Source organism: Sceloporus occidentalis, unplaced genomic scaffold, assembly GCF_023333645.1.
Source record: "Sceloporus occidentalis isolate IW3139 unplaced genomic scaffold, rSceOcc1.0.p SCAF_3, whole genome shotgun sequence".
NCBI lineage: Eukaryota > Metazoa > Chordata > Lepidosauria > Squamata > Phrynosomatidae > Sceloporus > Sceloporus occidentalis.
In genome coordinates, this window is record NW_028316983.1 from 191,124,994 (window position 1) to 191,146,892 (window position 21,899).

General features: G+C 41.6%; 1 protein-coding gene across 1 annotated transcript in view; it reads right to left on the bottom strand.

The window, feature by feature from the left end:
- AQP4 (aquaporin 4) overlaps window positions 1-11,060 on the bottom strand; it is a 33,523-nt gene extending 22,463 nt beyond the window's left edge. The window contains exons 1-2 of the mRNA XM_089517218.1: window positions 11,020-11,060; window positions 2,510-2,924 (exon numbers count right to left, since the gene is read on the bottom strand). Of these exons, the coding sequence (XP_089373344.1) occupies window positions 2,510-2,924; window positions 11,020-11,042 (438 nt within the window). The 5' untranslated portion in view covers window positions 11,043-11,060. The remainder of the gene's footprint in view (window positions 1-2,509; window positions 2,925-11,019) is intronic.
- Window positions 11,061-21,899: the final 10,839 nt, after the last annotated feature.

The window sequence follows — 21,899 nt, forward strand, 5'->3', positions numbered from 1 at the left end:
TTATATACGGATTCAAGCATACACAGTTTGAAAATGTTAAAAAAAAGTATACATTTCAAATATCAAACCTTGATTTTCCATGTTTTATAAGGGAAACCATTTTGCTATGTCATTATATTTAATGGGACTTGAACATACACAAATTTTGTTATACACGGGAGATCTTGGAACCAAACCCCAGCGTATAACAAGGGTCCACTGTAATCTGATACAAGCTAGAATTGATAGGTTGTGCACAGTGAAGCCCACAGGCTACTTGTAACCCCCTGGGAGCCAGTGTAGTCCTCACTCTCCACCCACGATTCTCCCAATCATGGACAAAACAAGTCTCTATATTTTAGGAGCTGTGGGAGTGATTTTGCTACATTTTAGTTACCCTGGCCTATTTTAGAATTGTCATTTCTAAACATAAATCTCTTCTTTTTAAATTTAATGATATTCTTATGATGTTTTTTCTTTAAGAAGGCTGTAATTTAAGAGTTCCATGATAAAACCATTAATTGGCTTGAACTCAATTAATTTCAATTTCAATTAAGAACAGGAAGCATGTAGTTCATGTGCATTTTAATATCCTGCAGCAAGGCTAACTGATGGGTTTCCTTATTAGCAGAGAACAAAGCTAGGAAGTGAGGCATGGTCTATTTTAAAGAAGAATAACATTTTCAGCGTGTGGTATTTTTAATCACCATTAAAATGACATCAGTATTTAATGGTGACGGTTTCATCCTAAAATCACATTCTATACCTGGATTTTATCCTAGAATATCAAACCATTTTGAAAAGTTCTTTAGAAAATATAATATCTATTAAAGAACAGTTGCTAAGAATAAAGTAGAAAGTGCCAGTAAGACAAAACAAAGACATATAGATAGTCAATTTCTTATTCTGACTGAAAATATAAATGCTATCTACTATTCACCAAGAGTTGGTACAGGTGGCCCTTTTGTGTGTGCAATGAGACCTTTCCTTTTATACAGTCACTTTATAATGAAAATATATTTCTGTGTTGTGTGTAAATACATAAAACATTTTCTGATGAATAAATTCATGATTCACTCAGCAGCTTGTCTCAAGATCTGCTTTTTAAAGTTTTGAAGTATATCCTAAACTTATTAATAAAAATAGGTATCATGAGGGTCTCTGCATCATGATGGGGTTGGGACTGAAGTTAAGATCATCATTGAGTGAGAATAGGGTTGCCAGGTCAAGATTATCTGAAGCCCTGCAATTTCACTGCAAACACCTGAGTCCTAGGCATGACCCCTCACTTGTGTTGTCACTGGACGTGGACCAAGGTGATGTCACAGGTGGCAGGTTCTGGGAATGTCATGTAGCACATTATCATACATTAAGCATCAACCATAGCTGCATAGAGTAAGCCCTTCAAATAATAAAAAATGACAACTTCAAGTCTAACAAATGAGGAAAACACACACACACACACACACACACACACAATTTCAAAGTATCACTGTTACTCTGAGATATCTTTCCACTGAAAACTGGAGAATAGGTGTCAGGCCCTGAGATGGCTACCCTATGTAAGAGATAGAAAGGACCTTTCCTATCCACAGGGGTTTGGTTCCAGAGGTCCATGCAGATGGCAAAAAACATAAAGAATTGTGCTGCATATTTTTCAGTGACAACCATATGCATGTGGATGTGTCAGTGTGCATGTGCCACCACTGATTAATATGGGATGTGGTGATCCACGGGTGGTCAAATCCATAGATTGCCAACCCAGCAATATGCAAAGTCCACTGTAGTTATGTAAATAACAGGAGAAAATATTACCCCAACTTTAAAGGCATTGTCTCAAAATATGTTCATGCAGTTAACACTGAATATTCTGTCATTTGCACTATGCTCCTACACATAAAGCCATTAAAGTAAATTTAGGGTATATGAAGTCTTTCCATTCATGTTGTAGGATCTCATCAATTTATACTAAATGAATGTTTACATATATGAGGTTTAATTCACTCAGTGCTGTTTGTATGATTGTTTGATAGTTGTCATCATGAAAACAAGTGAGGTATCTGTAATGAAAATGAGCATTTTGGCCAGTGTTTATATAATTCACATGTAAAACTACCCTGGCAAAAACAATCATAAGGATTATAAGCAGCATGAAACAAGAGCTCCCTTCACATTCATCAACAAAGGAAATATGTCACAATTTTTGATTCTTAATTAATTAATCTGTTTTTTTATTATTTTTTTGCCAGACACAGTGATGAACTTTAATCCCCACTCTCCCCCTTCAGGGATCTCTGAAGGTATCTACCCTCTGATCAGTCCTCAGTGTTTTCTAAAGTTTTCACAGCCTAATGAAAAGCCATTCTATATTATCCATTAACTTCATAATCTATAAGTAAATCAATAGCATCCCACAGTGGATAAGTCACTGGATTTAAATCAAAGCCTTTTTGTACCATCAACGTTCTCATTGATTATATATTATATTAAAAGGGGGGAAAACAGGAAACTTTCATTCTTCTTGCCCTACCTGGGTAACTCCCAGTCTTCCTACCAAATCCCGGGGGGTGACAAGGTAGAGAATTCCTGCCCCTGCAATGGCACCAAGGCACTGGGCTGCAATGTAGAAGGCTGACTTGGCCAGGCTGATCTTCCGAGTACAGACCATTGCAACAGTCACTGCAGGGTTAATATGGCCACCACTGATGTGTCCAATGCACTGCACCATTGTTGCAATGCTGAATCCAAAGCAGAGAGAAATAAGGACCATGTCTACAGGCAGAGGTTTCTCAGCTCCACCCCAGTTGATTGTAGAACCAAGACCGAGGACCACAAAAATTAGCATTGCCATAAATTCTGCAGAAACAGCTTTCCAGAAGGGCTGAGTCCAAATGCCTTTAAATGCCACCATGATGGCTTCACACTTACACAGGCGTCCACACTTACTGTAAAGAAAAACAAAGCAACATCACACTTTATCCAGAAGATGCCAAATTCAAGAAAATGTGTTTTTGGAAATATGGTCACTTTATAGTTATATATATATATATATATATATATATATATATATATATATATATATGCGCGCTTAGATGTTGGAGCTTATCGCTCAGCATTTTAAACTGGCTCCCGCCTCCCAGGGTGGAGCTGGGATGCAGGATGGAGGGATTATTGCACATTAAATCACCACCGAATTGCATGCCATGATCAGCCTGGGTCCCAGCTGTGCTCCACAAGAACTTTTTAGAAGTTGGAAAGCTTTCTGACTTCTAAAAAGTGCTGGCGGAGCATGGCTTGGACCTGCTGGAACCCGGGCTGATGGCGGCTGGAGTTTTGGCAGTGATTTAGTGTGCAATAATCCCCACCTCCATCCCACATCCTAGCTCCAGCCCAGGAGGCTGGAGCAGGTTTAAAATACTGAACAATAAGCTCCCACATTTATATCCTATGTACTCCCTCCTTCTCCATCCCCCCCTTTCTTTATAGTTTTTTTAAAAATCTAGTTTTTAAAAAGATTGACTTAGGAAGAAAGCCTCAGACAAGAGTTGCAGGACTTTGGATAGCCCTAAGCAGACCACTTGTCTGACAAAATTTGGAGATCAGATGATCTATCTTGCATCAGCCCATCCCTCCAAGGCAACATTCTCTTTCTGAAGACTGGAGAACCTTAAAAAGGCAGTCTTATTGTGGGGAGCCTATCACTCTGTTACCTCTGCAGGAGTAGCACAGCACATCACACTTTTTTCAGTTTACAGTTGGTTTTCCATTTTGAAAACACTGGTTGGACATCCAGTTAATGAATTACAATGTTGTGAGATAGAACTGTTGGGCACTTACTGGGCTCAGGCACTTACTGGGATGTGGACCTCACCTCCAGAGTGCTTAAGGCATCTTTCCTTTCCTCCCTTTCTGATTCATAGATAGGATCTTGGAGACAGTCTTAACCTCATTCTTGCAGTGTCGGGTAGCCAAGGGCATGGCCAGGTTTGGGGAAACCCACCATTCACTCCTCCCATGGCAGTTTCTGCAACCTGGAGGGAAGATTCAAGAGTTGCCATGGAGAAGTAAGGGTATGTATGTGATGAATGGCAATGGGAAGTAGGTTGGAGGAAACATTTAGAATGCCCCATCCTCCTTCTATTTACTTTTTAATGTCATAACTTGTTAGTGATTTATGAATACTTGTTTAGCCTGCCAGTATTGCAGTGGCCAGGAGTGCATTTGCATAGTTAAAACTAGTGCACCTGCTGCGCCCATTCCTTGAGACATCAGATCTGGCTGTGGTGACACAGGCCTTGATTACATCCCATTTGGACCACTGTAATGCACTTTACATGGGCCTGCCTTTGGAAATTGTTCAGAAACTTCAACACATACAAAATGCCACAGCAAAAATATTGACTGGGGCCAGTTACAGGGAACGTATAACTCCCTTGTTGAAACAGCTTCAGTGGCTACCGGTTCATTTTCAGGCACAATTCAAAGTGCCTGTCATGACCTATAAAGCCCTACATGGCTTAGGTCCAGATTATTTGAGAGACTGTATCTCCCCGTACCAAACTGCTAGAGTCCTAAGATATTCAGGGAAAGGCTTTTTCTTGGTCCTGCCATCATCACAGACTCACTTGGTGATTTGAGGACATGAGAGACAGCCTTCTCAGTGGCTGCTTCCACCCTTTGAAATGCCCTTTCAGAGAAAGCAAAGCTAGCCTCCTCCCTGCTTACCTTCTGTTGGTAAGCAAAAATGGTTTTATTCAGGCAGGTGTTTAATGTGTAATAATGGGATCGATTTTTTATATGGGGTGTTTGCTATATGGGATGGGTATTGTACTTTTATTGTGGTTTTAATGTTTGTAATTTTATATTGTTTTTATGTGATGTTTTAATTGTTTTTTTATTCTAAGTTTTTTAGAGTTTTATTTGTGAGCCACCTTAGGTTGCTTTCTGGGAGAAAGGCAGCACAGAAATAAAAATAAAAATAAAAATAAAAATAAAATGGATATGCTGTAATACATTCACTTGATGTCTTTATGGGCTTAGGTCTCCAAATTCCTTGACCACAGGCTGTTTCTTACAGATTTCCTGGCACTGTCTGCCCTTATTCTTCCAGGACTGTCTGTCACCACCTAGAATCATAGAATCATAGAGTTGGAAGAGACCACAAGGGCCATCCAGTCCAACTCCCTGCCATGCAGGAACTCTCAATCAAAGCATACCTGACAGATGGCCATCAAGCCTCTGTTTAAAGAGGCCACCTGTCAGGAGTGCTTTGATTTTTCCCCCCTGACTGGATGGCCCTTGTGGCGTCTTCCAAATTTATGATTCTATTATTTTCATTGAGGCCAAAGAGCCTCAGCATATAAGCTATCCAACTTGCTATTTACATCACTTTTCTTCAAGCTAGTACTTCCCAGATGCCATTAATTCAAAAAGGTGTCAGAACTCAGCATTAACAAGAAGGTGAAAAAGGATACAAATAAGCAGATGTAGGTTTTATAGATGTGTATATCTCTTGTCTAACCATCACTAAATACGCAAAACACTGGAATGTTATGCACTTCACAAACGGTTCTGGAAAAATTTGTCTAGGGTTAGATAGACCATTGAACCTTGCTGTGGTATTATTTACTTGCTTGATAGACTTAACTGGTAGTCAACAGTCATCTAAGGTGACCAGTCTGCTCCAGTAACTCCAAAAGACCAAATCTTAAACTGTGGTGGGAAAGGGTTTGGTTCCCTCCCTCCCACACACATTTGCCCAAACTGGTATCAATTTTACAGTCCCTTTTGATCTAAAGACCACATGGTCATAATGATATGATATCACTATTCTCCTTGCTGTATGCATAGGTTGTATACATTGAAACCATAAACTACAAATGGACAAGAACTGGCTGACACAGTTCCTCCAGCAATATTGTGTGATGCAAAAGCTATAAAGCTACTAGACACCCTTAGAGTCTGAAAAGTGGGCAATTCAGCCAGCTGCAAGCGTACCTGAAAGGTCTAACATTTATAGCCCACTTACTTCCCATGTGATCTACCAAATTTCAAAACCGGTGAGATTTTGAACACCGGTAAGAAAGAGAGATCTTGGCAAAGATCCTTCATGAAGCCGGCAGAGCATGACATTCCACTTGTGCAGCTCTGTGTCCTTTTCTTGCCCTGTCAGGACCCAGGAGAGGCTACTATTGCTTGTGGAAAGGTGAGAGAAGCAAGATACAGCTGATCTTGGCTGTGAGAGGAAAATAAATGAAGGTGTTTTTCGAAATGGAGGGAACCCACCTTCCCCTTGCCTTTGAGTCAAGACAAGTTGCTTTTTCCTCCTCTAGATTACCCCCCCCCCCCTTCTGACTTCTCCAAGAGTAAGCAGTAAGGTTGACAGCTGCTGGGAGGGAGAATTTTACAGCCTACAGAATAGCTGCCTGCACCACATTAAAAAAGACTTATGCATGTTATTAAGCCACATTTGTTATGTGTTCACCAACATGATGCCAGACTATGTGTAATACAATTAATAATCAGGCTGTCTGATAAATATGTATCTTATTGCAATTATGGCATTACGGATGAGTGGAAGCAATGTTAAGATAGGCGTGTTACAGACCACCCAAAACGGGTGGTCTCGCGCTGCTGCTGGTTGCTGTGTCCGGGAACCGCAGCAGCCAAATCGCGTGGTTCCTGGATGTAGCAAGAAAGAAGCGCCAAAATGGCGCTTCTTCCTGGGCCCCGGAAGAGGCGCCATAAGGCGTGAGGTGTGCACTCACAGTGCCACTTCCTGTGTGCGATGTCCGGACGCTGTGCGCCCGTGACGTCAAAATGGCGGTGCCCATCTGTATGCGGCACCGCCATTTTGACGTAGTCATTACGCGCAAGGGGCAAAGAGCGTCAGGAAAGCGCGTAACAACAGCACCCCATAGGGCCCGTCCGGAACACGCCATAGTTCACAAAAAGCACCTTGTGCAGATCATAGCAGCTAAAACACTTGTGAGCGAGAATGAACAGCCATATTACATTGAGTCTGTATTAGCTGCCAATTAATTTCTAGGACCAACTCAAATTGCTTCTTTTGGCCACTAAAGCCCTGAGTGATCTGGGATCATGAGTCTTCTTCAACATAGCTCCTTTACAAACCAGCAAAAGTCACTATGCTGGTGAGAACTCAGGGCATGGCCATTTCAGTGGAGCCCCCTTGTCGCTTCCAGTTCCTTACTTGTTGCTTCCAGTTTTGACACAGAACCAAATGAGGTTTGGGGGGCTGAATTGTGCAGTACTTGAAAAAGAAAAAACAAAACAGAACTGAACTGAAAACAACTTGACCAACTCCTGTGTATATGTTCTATGAAACTGTAAAATGCTTGCTCTGTTCAGAACAGCATGGTTTGCAAACGATTTAATATGTGCACGCTTCAGCATTTGGCTAATTTGGATTACTACAGAGAATTTTTGTTGTCTGCATATCAAATGTCTGCACAGTGTGGCAAGTGCAGATGCTCTGTCCTAGTGTGACCTTTAACATTTGACATCCAATGTGTTGAACCTATTTTGAGGATAAGATTCAGTACCTTGGACAGCTTCTGAAAAGTCTGGATTAAAACCCAGAGGAGATTCACCACCCCGCTGACATGGGAGCCACCAGCTGCTAGTGGCCTCTATCCAAAATTTATGACTGCAACTTCCTCCACACTGAGCTACATTTTTATCCACACAGCCCTATGAGGCAACCTGGGGGGGGGGGGGCTTTCATACTATACAATCATAGCAGTATAATTTCACTATATGTACTATATCTACTTTCTATGGAGTTTCTGGGGTTTGTAGTTTGGTGAGACGGTAGAAAGCTCTGGGTGGAAATTCCAAACTTTGTTGTTGTGTGCCTTCAAGCCATCTCCGACTTATGGTGACCCTAAGGTGAAGATGTTGCAAAGGGTTTCTTGGCAAGTTTCTTCAGAGAGGGTTTCCCAATGCCTTCCTCTGAGGCCGAGAGAATGTGATGTGTCCAAGGTCAGTTTCCAAGGCTGAGCTGGGAATCAAACCCTGGTCTCCAGAGCCATAGTCCAGTACTCAAACCACTACACCTCTACCACAGGTTGGGTTTTTTTTTTTGGGGGGGGGGGAGCAAGTAACTGTAACTGAGTAATGTGAATTGCCATTGTCTTCCTCAGAAGAAGAACTTGGAGCACCTTTGAGACTAACTGAAAGAAAGCAGTTGGCAGCATGTGCTTTCATAGACTTAAGTCTACAAAAGCTAATGCTGCCAACTTCTTTCTTTCAGTCAGTCTCAAAGGTGCTCCAAGATCTCTCTATATACTGGTTCTTCAGACTAACATGGCTATATCTTAGAAAAAGAAGAAGAAGAAGTCCCTGTAGAGAATGTGACGCAGAGTCACCCAGTGGGTTTCATAGCTAGCTGGGATGCGAACCCTGTTCTCCAGAGTCACAGGCCAACCCACCAACCACTTAAATTCCAAATACCCCTCCTTAAAAACCAAATCCCAAGTTCCCACAGGAAGGAACCATAGCAGTGAAAGTGGGATCATCATCGTACTGTAACTAACTGTGTGATGTGAAAGAGCTTCTGGCAAAGCCAATGAGGTCTGCAGCAGAGCAGGAATGTTCTCCACCTGGACCCAACCACCTTGTTGCTTCAGGGAACAAATGGAAAGAGGTGGGCACTTCATGATCCCTACCTTATGGGAACTTGCCTCTTCCTCCTCCTCTTCCAAGTCACTTCCAGGGCATGCACCCGCTACAGAGACCTGGCACCTTCTGTGGGTGCATCTCTACTCCCAGAAGAGAGGCAGACTCTCTCTTAAGACCCCTGGCACCCACAGCTTGCCAGCAGCTTCCCTGACCAGGCTGTGCCTGTTTGCTTGAGAGAGCCAGTTAGTTACAGAAGGAGAGAGGGCAGGCAGGAGGGGCCAACCAGAAACAAGGCAAATATTATCTTTGCACACACGAGAATGGCATTCTCCTCCCTCCGCCTTTTAGGCAAAACGCTCTGAGTTTTCAAAGATCAGCAAACGCTGAAGGAAACAGTGGTTGTTTTAAAAGGGCTTGAAGTTGCAGGAAAGATCTGGGAGAAGTTTGGTTTCTTTTCCCTTTTCAATGTGCCCCCCCCCTTCACCTGCGCCCAAAACCTGACTTGGAGAAAAGAGGCTGAGAAGTTGGCACCCATTTGTCTGAGTGTCCTCACCCTGAGCTGGCACTCGCTCTCTAGGAGAAGCAAGGGGTATACGATGAACTTTGGCAAGGAAACTGCTGGCCAAGGGATATGTGGTGGTGGGTGGGGGACCCTTTCCAAAGAGGTGAGAAAGGACCTTTAGCTGCCCTTGATCTTTAGCAGCTACAAACTCCGTCGGTTTAACGTTTCAGGCAGAAACGCAGCCAGGAGTGCAGTTGCCTCCAAATAGGGGAGGGAGCCCCACAACCGAGGCTTGTTGAGTTTACGGTGCCCAAATCAGTCTGGGATAGCACATGAACTGATCTGGACTGATCTTCGAAAACAACAACAGATCTTGTAGCACTTTTGAGACTAACTGAAAGAAAGAGGTTGGCAGCATGACCTTTCATAGACATCTGAGGAAGTAGACTTAGGTCTACGAAAGCTCCTGCTGCCAACTTCTTTCTTTCAGTCAGTCTCAAAGGTGCTCCAAGATGTCTCTGCATACTGATTCTACAGACTAATACGGCTATATCTTTAAAGAAGAAGAAAGAGAAGAAGAAGTCCCTGTAGTGGGAGAAAGGCAGGTTATAAGTGAATAATAATCATATATGATGACGATGATGAAGATGATGATGCAGAGCCTTTGATATGGATGATGATGATGATGATGATGATTTAGCACCTTTGAGACTCAATGAAAGAAAGAGGATGGCAGCAGGAGCTTTCCTAGACTTAAGTCTACCTCCTCAGATGCATCAGAAGTAGACTTATGGCTATGAAAGCTCCTGCTGCCAACTTCTTTCTTTCAACGAGTCTCAAAGGTGCTACAAGATTTCTCTACAGACTGACTCCACAGACTAACACGGCTATATCTGAATCTTATTATTATTGTTTGGTCAGCCTTGGCCTCTTTTTTTCTATCCCTATTTTCACTCACCACTATCAATGGTTAGTCTTCTTGGCTAGCAGCCCAAAGGGACAAGCTCACAGAACCATAGAATCCTAGAGTTGGAAGAGACCCCAAAGGCCATCCAGTCCAACCCCATTCTGCCGTGCAGGAATTCACAACCAAAGCATCTCTGACAGATAGCTATCCAGACACTGTTTAAAAACCGCCAAAGAAAGTTTCTCAGGACACACTGCTCTAACAGCTCAAGCATGTCCTATGGAGGAGAAGAGATCTCCGCTCTGGGCCCCACAACAAACTCCAACTCCCAGAATTCCATAGCCTTGAGATAGAAAAGAGTTCAAGCAGTGCCAAACCGGGTTATTTCTCCAGTGTGGATGCAGCCTTTTGTCCTGCTTAAAATGGGGGGGGGGGGGCATTTCTGGAATTCCTCCTGGACTGAAGGCGGGTGGAGGACAGCTCCTGGGAAAGGAGGACGGCCTGGTCCCCCCTTTGCCGAAGTATTGCGGAGCTCATTTCCCAGAATCCCACAGCACTGAGCCGCGGAGGTTAAAGTGTTACAGAAAATCTTGGGAACGGTGGGTCCAAAACAAACTACAGAAATAACCCAGTTCGAGACAGCTTGCACTGCCCTGGCTGAGTGCTGAGGGAAACCCAGGGAACTGTAGTTTATTGTGGCCCCAAGAAATGTGGGCTAAATGTCTCCCACAAAACTATACCCCCCCCCCAAAAAAAAACCAACCCTCCAGCATGGAGCCAGGGCAGTGGAAGCGGTCTCAAAGTGGGTTCTTTCTGCAGTGTATTTGGGAGCAGCATGGCTGGTTCCCTTGCCAAGGGAAAGGGAGGACTCTCTAGGGGAGCCTTGGCATCCTCCCTGCTTCTGAGAGTAGCCACGATCCCTCCTTCCCTCCTCCTGCAGCCCCTCAAAACCACCTGCAGCAGACCCTCCTCAGCCCTTGACACTCACCCGCAGCAGCCTGCCTCGCTCATCCCTTCCCGGCTTTGTGAGAGGAGGAGGAGGAGCAGCAGCAGCAGCAGAGGCTGCCGAGGGGGCCCAGGGAGCTCTGGCTGGGGGCTGAGGGGAGGGGGGCCGGCCCCAAGGGAAGTTTCCAAAGGGCTCTGCTTTGGCTGGGCTCCTGCCTCGGAGCCCAAATTAGCCCCTCCAGGAGGAGCCACCCCCCAAACCTGCCCCCAAGGAAACCCCAGGAACAGGGTCGCCACAAGTCAGAAAGAACCATTCATTGCATTTAGGTTTTAGAAAATACACACGACTATCAACATACAAGGAAAAAGGAACACCCCCCAACACCCCCAGCCCACCTCTGGATCACACCAATGCATCCAGCAAACTGGACCATCACACACACATAGCCAAGAAACTTGACCAAGGACTATTGATTTATTTATTTAGAAAATACAGATGAATGAAACTACGTGTGAAAGGGATCTGGGAGTCTAAGTAGACCACAAATTGAACATGAGTCAACAGTGCCATGCGGCAGCTAACAAAACCAATGCAATTTTAGGCTGCATCAACAGAAGTATAGTGTCTAGATAAAGGGAAGTAATAGTGCCACTATATTCTGCTCAGGTCAGGCCTCACCTGGAAAATTGTGTCCAGTTCCGGGCTCCACAATTTAAAAAGGATGTTGAAAAAGTGGAGCGTGTTGTGGGTGGACATCTGTCAGGGATGCTTTGATTTAGATTTCCTGCATGGCAGGGGGTTGGGCTGGATGGCCCTTGCCATCTCTTCCAATTCTATGATTCTATGATTCTATACACATAAACTTGTTACAAAGAAAGGAGCCCACCCTACCCCTGAAGAACAGCAGCACATCCAGCAAACTGAACCAGTACACATATATAGCCAATAAACTTGACCAAGGACTATTCATTTATGTCAGAAGGACGATTGATTGATTGATTGATTGATTGATTGATTTTTTGAAAATACATTGAAATATAAACTTGTTACAAGGAAAGGGACCCCCCCCCTCGAAAGATATAAAAATACCCAACAAACTTAACAAATAAACACATAATGCTTGCTTTCTTCCCATATTGCTTATGATTTGCCATTGCGTTCATGCCATAAGTCAGAAAGGACTATTGATTGATTGATTATAGAAAATACAGATGAATATAAACATAAACTTGTTACAAGGAAAGGATCCCCCCACCCCACCCTCAAATAACACCAGCACATCCAACAAACTTAACAATTAAACATATAACGTTTGCTACCTTCCCATATTACTTATTTTTTACCATTGGGTTCATGACATAAGTCAAAAAGGACTATTTATTAGAAAATACAGATGACTATAAACATAAACATGCTACAAGGAAAGGAACCCCTACCCAGCCCTCAAATAACACCAACACATCCAACAAAATTATTTATTAGAAAACACAGATGAATATAAACATAAACTTGCAACAAGGAAAGGAAGACCAACCAATAACACAGAAAACTTAACAGATAAACACACAATGCCTGCTATCTTCCCATATTGCTTCTTGTTTGCCATTGTGTTCTTGCCCTAAGTCAGAAAGGGCTATCTATCTATCTATCTATCTATCTATCTATCTATCTATCTATCTATCTATCATCTATCTATCTATCTATCTATAAAATACAGATGAATATAAACATAAATTTGTTACAAGGAAAAGAACCCCCACCCTCAAATAACACGAACACATCCAGAAAACTTAACAGATAAACACATAATGTCTACTATCTTTTGTATTGCTTATTGTTTGCTAATGCGTTCATGCCATAAGTGGAAAAGGGCTATTTATTTATTTATTATAGGAAATACAGATAAATATAAACATAAACTTGTTACAAGGAAAGGACCCCCCCATCCCCGAATAACATCAACGCATCCAACAAACTTACCAAATAAACACATAATGCCTGCTATCTTCCCATATTGCTTATTGTTTGCCTTTGCGTTCATGCCATAAGTCAGAAAGGGCTATTTATTTGTTTGTTTATTTAGAAAACACAGATGAATATAAACATAAACTTGTTACAAGGAATGGAATCCCTCCTTCAAATAACACCAACACACCCAACAAATAAACATATAATGCCTGCCATCTCCCTGCATTGCTTATTGTTTGCCACTGCATTCATGCAATAAGTGGGAAAGGACGATTTATTTATTCATTTATTACTGAAAATACAGATTAATACGTAAACATATTACAAGGAAAGGATCCCTCCGTCCCCAAATAACGCCAGCATATCCAACAGACTTAATCAATAAACACATAAAGCTTGCTATCTTCCTGTTTTCCTTATTGTTTGCCATTGTGTTCATGCCATAAGTCAGAAGGACAATTGATTGATTGATTGATTTTTAGAAAATACACAGGGATATAAACATAAACTTGTTACAAGGAAAGGGAACCCCCACCCACCCCCAAAAAATACCAAAACATCCAATAAACTTAACAAATAAACACATAATGCTTGCTATCTTCTAGTATTGATTGTTGTTTGCCATTGCATTCATGCCATAAGTCAGAAAGGACTATTTATTTATTTACTGGAAAATACATATGGATATAAACATAATCATGTTACAAGGAAAGGGATCTCCCACCCCACCCTTGAATAACTCCAAAACATCCAACCAACTTAAAAAATAAACATATAACACTTGCTATCTTCCTGTATTGCTTATTATTTCCCATTACATTCATGCCATAAGTCAGAAAGGACTATTTAATTACTTATTTATTTGTTATGTTTTTTAGAAAATACAGATGTATATAAACATAAACTTGCTACAAGGAAAGGAACCCCACCCTACCCTCGAATAACAACAGCACATCCAACAAACTTAACAAATAAAGACATCATGCCTGCTGTCTTTCCGTATTGCTTATCATTTGCCATTGCATTCATTCTGTAAGTTGGAAAGAACTTGAAGGCACACAACAGCAACAAGGAGCAACAACAATAATGACACATGTCCAGCAGGTGGGGGTGGGGGTGGGGGTAATCTTTCTTTAGTTTCTGACTTATGGAGATCCTAAAGATGGAAGACCCTATCCTGGAGTTTTCTTGGCAAGATTTGTTCAGAGAAGGTTTGGCATTACCTTCTCCTGGAGCTGAGAGAGTGTGACTTACTCAAGGTCACCCAGTGGGTTTTATGGCAGAGCTGGGAATTGAATTCAGGTCTCTAGACTCATAGTCCAACACTCAAGCTGCTAATGTCGATAAGCTAAAATGTAAATGATAATTATTTTAAAAACAACCAAGCAGGTACACACAGTAGGTAGCTCAACTTTTATCATCTTATTGCAAAAAGGAAAAATGTCTAAATTATTACAGAAATGGCACCTCTCACAACACTGTCCCAGAGATGTTATTTGAACTCTGTAAGACCTTTCAATAATAATAATAATAATAATAATAATAATAATAATATAGTTTATTTGTAACCCGCTTTTCCAAAATTTTGATCAAAGCGGTGAACAATTATTTATTAAAACATTCCAATAAAATCAGTTAAAAACAGCGTTAAAAGCAACATAGTAATACTAACGACAAAAGGGCCAGATGGAAGGGGAAATCGATATATACAATCTGGGGTCATCAATGAAAAGGGGTAAGAGAAGATTTTTCACGGTGGGAAGACTTGGGAAAAGAAATACGTCTTCAGATTCTTTTTGAAAAGAGCTAAGGATGTGGTGGAGCGAAGCTCATCTGGGAGACTATTCCAAGATCTTGGGGCCATGATAGAGAATGCCCTCTGTGAGGTCCTCACATAGCGTGTCGCTGGGACCTCCAACAATTTCATCCCTGTTGATCCTCTGCTTGAAGTTATGTTGGAAATATTCTTCCTTCCTTCTCAAGGCATACCAACACCGTCATAATCATTGCTGAACGACTAAGGAGATCAACATTTTGCAATCTTACTGAGAAAATGAAAGGCAAATCTCAACCTAAATTGGAGAGCTTGATCAAATGTTAACAGTGTTGATTGAGATAACTGGGACAACTTCCATTCTCCATGTCTTGCAGCAGGTTTCTTCTCTGCTCAGCCTTGGCTTCTGGCCTCTTTCCTCCATTCCTGTTTTATCTCTCCACTATAACGTGTTGGTCTTCTTGGGTTAACAGCCAAAAGGGACAACAAGCCCAAGTCCAATCATGTCCTGTGGAGAAGAAAGCATTTAAATAGCAGTCATTGCCATCATCATCCTGTCATTTATCTCCTACCTTTCTCCTAGACTGGGACTCACAGGGGCTTGCAAGAGGGGGGAAAATGACAATAAAAGACTACAGCACTTGGTATTTGTTGGCAGTCTCCTATCCAAGTACTAACTATGCTTACTTGTTATCTTCCAAGATAAAGAGATGCTTTGGTGTGTCTTTAGGCCCTATGGGAAGATGCAGCCCTTCAAATTCAGGTTTAAATAAGTATCAGGATGTATTTACCTACTTTTTCCTGGTTATTTGACAGTCACCAGATGCTTCTTATGTCAATGAGATGAATGCCAATGATCAGTTGTGCCTTGTTTTCAATGGGACAACTATTCTGAAAGAGCTCTTCTGAACACAAGAATGGCATCCTCACTAGAGATATCAAAAGTCACTTTTACATGTCCACTGGTTGAGGGATTCTGGCAATGGTAATCCAAAAAATCACTTTGACCAAGCTCTGGGCCAGTGCTGTTTCTTACAGCAGCCAGCTAGCAATCTCTGGGAGGTTCCCAAACTGGACATAGAGAGAATCAATCAGTGTTGTTTCACCTCAACAACTGATTCCCAGTTCTTAGTTTCAGTTGGATTTTTCTCTTTCATGGTCATTTTACATGAATATCACAGCCTTCTACAAAAAGACAAGAATTTGGAAGCCATTGCTAAGGGTGCTCCTTCCTATACAGTGATACTCAAAGTGGTGGTCTGTGGACTGGTGCTGGTTCATGAGCTACTTTCTGCTAATCTATAGCAACTTTCCAGAGCTGAAAGAAATGCTAGTAATTAATGGACAGAAATATGGTTCCAGTCCATGAAACATGCAGGGGGCAATATCCTGATCCTCAAACAAGAGATAGGCTAAGAAGCATTGTTCCAATATGACCACTGCATATACAGTGCCCTGCCATTCCTTTTGTCTCAACTCCAATTCTGTCTCATGTTCTGGCCATTTTTCTTATTGTCCCCAGACTCCTTTTCTCACATCACAATTCTCATTCAGACCTTCAGTGCCAAATGACCTGTATCTCTCTCATTCATATGGAAGCATGTAACACTTTCATATGTGTGCAACCTTCTCATTTCCTTCTCTTCCCCAAATATTTTTGTCCAATATTTAGAGAGTTTTGTTGGACTAGGACTCTGGAGACCAGAGTTTGAAACCCAGCTGGGCCATGGAAGCTCACTGCATGATCATGGGCAAGTCACATTCTCTCATCCCCAGAGGAAGGCAAAGGCAAACCCATGTCTGAAGACATCTTGTCATGAAAACCTGTTGCTCCAAGAGCCATCCTTCTTTCACCCCCTTTACTTTCTGATATTAAAAGGACTATTTGAGGCTTGTAGCTGCAAATATGCCCCCCAGTGTGAGGAAACAGCCATTCCATTTAAGGAGATTCATATTTGGGGATCTGGAAGGCTCAAAATGGGGAAGCTGAGCACATAACCACTGCACAATCCCTTCACTGATGGGAATATAAAATAAAGTAGCAAAGAAATAAAGAACACATTTTTTCTCTTTGAGGCTACTTGCAGAATAGTGTTGTTGGTTTGGTTAAGTCAGAATGTGGATAGATAACCTGTTCTTCTCTCAAGCTATTCTGACTTTCTCTTCCCTTTCTACATGCCTTGGTACCCATAGATCACATGTAAACATGTAGTTTGCATGTCCCACCAATGGGGGACATGAGAGGTTGTCTTCTTTCCTATAGTATCTGGTTGTGAAATACTATTCTCTTAATGGCATGATTGGAACCAATGCTGGTGTTATTCTGGTGTCAAGTAAAACCATGGCTGCATCAAGAGACTACACCGCATAACTTTACAATAATGAAACTATGTCACTGACATGATGCACAGCCATGCTGATGAATTCTGATGATGCAATATATCGCACTGAACTATGACAACACCTATTGTGAAATGGGACATGCTGTACAATGGGACACCTGTGTTGGGACATGTTCTGTGCCAAGAGAGATGTGCAACAGTCATGCTGTTGGCTCTACATGTGCCATGCTCCCAATGGTGTAGCTACATCTCTCCTTCTCTCTTGATAATACTAAAATTGCACAATGGTGCAATTCAAATTTTACAAATGTAAATTAGTTTAAAATTATGTAAATTCCTAGCAGGATATCAACTGTGTTTTTTGCTAGAACATTTAGCAAAATTAACATGTTTTAGTCCATTTAAATTACTTACTAAATTGTTTTAAATTGTTTAAATTGTCTTTATTATATGTCGCACTGAGACCCTTGGATACTGGGAAGGGTATGAATATTTTAATAAAACATCTGTAGCTATTAGGACTGTCCTAGGAAGCTGAAACTTACTCTCATCGGCTGATTGTAGGCTTTTTTGAAAGGAGTTTGGTCCTTGCTAGGTGTCTATTTATTTATTTTGGTAAGCCTCCAGCACCTCAGCCATTTATAGAGATTCTCATCTTACATAGACAAACATAATCCCTGGGTGCAGAGCTGTCCATATGCAGAGTGCCTTTTTGTAAAGACACATGTGACATAAATATTGAGGTTCTTTTATGAGCATACTATTTACAGTACATACCCTGATTGCTAGAATTGTAGTATATGTAAAGCACATGTACTCCTCCACATCTCCAAATTGTATTAAATGGTTTTGTATGATACCTGCATTAGTCCTTCCCACTGCCATTCCCTTCTCCTTTTGTGTCATGCCTTTTTTGGATTGTAAACCTGAGGGCCGGGAAATGTCTAATTAATTATCTGTAAGCCGCTCTGAGAGTGTTTCTGGCTGAAGAGCAGGGCACAAATAAAATAAGTTAGTTAGTAAGTAAATAAATAAACAAATAATAGTCAGAATAATTTAGTGGTTATTGTTCCAGGAATTGTAGGAAATGGTTACAAAATGGCAAGACACTACTGCAAGCCATGCAGTGTGTATGTGCGTTACTTTTTAGGCTCTTTTTCAAGATCCCTATGCACACTCACATTCTCAAGTGGTACAGTGAAGGAGCTCTTTTGTTCCTAAGGCAACAAGAGGAAATCAAGAACCCAACACACCCCAATGGAACTGGGATATTTTTGCAAGATCATTCAAAAGATACAATGATAAGGAGAGAACTGTCAGTCGTGATATATCACAGAACCTTTCTTAATTATGGCTGATCTCCTTGTTTCCATTGCCATTAGCTCCCTCCTCCTCCTCTTCTTCTCCATGGCTGCTGCCACTTTCTCTTTCACCATTGTGGCTATTTTCCTGCTATCACCTCCTTTAGACCAGAGGGAAAAGCCAGGTGAACCAAATGGCAGCATAGTGAAGAGGAACAGCAAGACTAGGGGTACTGTCAGTGGTAGGCCTGCTGGCCAGGCATGGGTCTCAGAAGCTCTTCCACCATGCCAACCACTACCACTGGCTTGTGATATAATACTTTGTTTATTGAACCACTATTTAATGTCAAACAAATAGCATAACCTATCCTTATTGTCCGTAGAGAAGTACAGCTGTGACCATTGTTTGGCATCTAGCCATAGCCCAGTGGGAGAATTGCAGGCTGTGCATGAAGGTTTTGGATTCTTGGCCAGAGACTTTACTAGGTTAAGTAGGCCAATGCTATAAAGCAAATTCTCATATTTCACGCTTTGAAAAAAACCAAATGCATCTCATAAAACAGATTTGTAGTACTCCTGTTCATATTCTAAAATACATTCAGTACTGATCCAGATACTGGTTAAAGTCTTCTCTAGATCCATATTGTGTAAATAACTCCCATTTTTCAACCCTGTAATTTTTGCTGGGTTGGTTCATTAAACCTTCTTAGATGCTTCGTCCCCTGACATTTCGAACAAGAATTCCATGGGAAATCAGTCAAGGGTTTTGACAGTACTGCTGGCCACAATACAAGAAGGTTAGTTTTATCAATCTTGCCTGTGATATTCAGAATTTGTCCCCACTAAAGCTATATGCATAATCATGTGCTATGGAACTAGATGAGACTGCAATTCATTCAGAGAAATCAAAGTATGTTATAGCTTTTAGGATAAAGCAGTAACTTGAAAAAGTGCCTTTATTTCTTAGGTGATACTGAAAACATTTGCTAATCCAAAGGGTGTTTTTATTTGATGAAGATACAAAAAGCTATGGAAAAGCAAAAACAAATAAAATGAATAGTACATAGAGAGCTGAAATGTAGTCCATTTAGAAAGGCATTTTAGTAATGCTACTTCTCTTTGTACATCATGATATATATAACCAAGTAATGTAGCTACAGGGAATACATCTCCCAAAGCTAAATCCCTATGTTGCTACAGTACTTAAGGCAAGAGTATTTGATTAGACTGGTGTTCAAAATAAGAGTACACCCAACACAAGGCTTGTTAGGGGATTAGATGCTCTCAATCTGTGCATTTTATCCTAGAAATCTACATAAACTGGCAGAGCATTATCACAATTTGGTGTGGCATTATTCATACACAATGCTGACTGAAACAACTGAAGTGTGTTAATAATACAAGCTCTGCTATATTATGTCTCAGGTTCTGGGTGCTCCAGGCAAAGGGATTCCTCATGTTACAAGAAGCCCCTTTGTGGACACACAGAGTGAAGTTCAAGGTTGCATTCCCCAGTGTCTTCAGGGGATAACCCTGTTTGTCTGTTACTTATGATGTCTCTTTTATTCTGCTTCAAGTCCCATTTTTGATTTTGTTTCGCTAAACACAAAAAGCAAACCTGTGTGAAATGAAGAGGAGACGGCATGAAAGGTATGTGTGAAAGCCAGTTAGCATGAGGTGTCAGAGAAGGGCTAAATATGTGCCTTGGGAAGCTGTATTATTGGTAGACATAATTTTCTTAGGCACATACTTTACATTCAAAAGCGAGTAATCGAAATACTTACTGTTGGTGGAATACATGCTACAAATCTTTCCATTAGGTCAGTGGCTGGGAAAGTGTAGTCGTTGGCCCTGGGGATCCCAAAGTGAAGCCTCAGAGCTCATACTTTGCATTGATTGATTGATTGATTGATTGATTGATAGTATAATCCTTGATCCATACTGGAGGTTAAAGTGTTTTGTCAACTCCAACCAAAACCAGTTGCAAATGCAGAAATGAATGCCTCCAACTTTTTCAGAGCCTCCCAAAGCCACCAAAAGCAAGAAAGGTTGAAAATTGACCCAAATGCTAGCCAAAAATGGGTGGGAATAGTTTGTAGTTACCCACCCTTGCTGAAGGTCAAGAGTGGGCAAATCCTGGCTCTCCAGATGTTCTGTCACCTGTAGCCAGTATAGTCAAATGTGAGGAATGACAGCACTTGTAGTCCCACAATCTTTGGAGAGCCATGGCCTGCCTATCCCTGCTCTAGGCTAGATTAATGTTTTAAGAATGTTATACTTCACAAACAACAAATGACATCCATTCCCATTGTTGTTGTTTTAAACTGTTTTTGTTTTAACTCATATGAGAATTACCTTGGGTCCAAAGGCAGGATAAAGAGTGGCAAACATGTTGGTGTGGGGGAGGGGTCAGGGTGGCTGGCATGCAGTTGCCATGCCCCCACTCTGCCCCCACACTGGCCACCCTGACTTCTCCCCCACACTGACATGTTGCCGCCCAAGCAACCACCCAGCAGGCGGTGTCATGCCAAATCTTCGGTGCAGCGTTTACATGCACTGCACCAAAGAAGCAGAGAAAAGCCACCACTACCACTGCTAGGGCACCCTTTCCACTGCACAAAAAGGATCTGCTTTTTGCGGTTTCTTTTTGGACCGCAGAAAGGCCAGATTGGGCTGCAGTGTGTGGTTGCTGTGGACCTGATCTGGTGCTTCCAGGGGCCATCTATTGAGCCCCTAACTCCCCCATTCTTTAAGAATCTTAGATTATTCAACCAATTCCTTCTTATCAGCTGTTTTGGAAAAGCCTATTGCAAAGAGCTTTCATTGTACCCAGAATGCAGGGAGTATCAGTTCTAAAAGGTCTCCAGAGATGTCCCAAGCACTGACAGGAAGCTAGCCAGGCCTGCTTTGTAGATTTCCATCTCTAGTGATGCACACAGTGTTTGGTTGGTGGCTTAATCCAAATCCAAATTTAATTCTTCTTCCTTAACAGGTTCAGCACCTTGGATAGCTCTTTGAAAGGTCAGAATTGCTTTACAACATCACTGACCTGAAGGCCACTAGTCTGTTAGCAGATGTCTAGATTTTATTATTTTATTGTATTTGCATCTTATTTTATTTGTGTTCCACCCTTCTCTCAAGGTTGGGGTGCAAGGTGGTTTACATTATATTAAAATGCCTAATAATTATAAATATAAATATAAAAGTATACCCTAATAAAATATCTCCTTCATAAATGCATTAAAATGCTATGTTACATGTTAAATGAAATGTTAAAAAATCCACCCTGTCCATTTCAACCCTTTTAGTTTAGATTCTCTGAATAAAAAGGTATTTTCTTTCTGGTAAAAGGATAATAAGGAAGGAGCTGGAAGGGTGTTCCATAATCTAGGAGTTGCCAGTGAGAAGGCCCTCTCTTATGTCCCCATCAAACATACCTTGAAAGAAAGCTCTCCCCTGCTCCTCCTCCCACTTCTGCTACTTCTTGTATGCCAACACTCAAGCCATTACAACATGTTGGCTGCCCTGCAGGTCTTA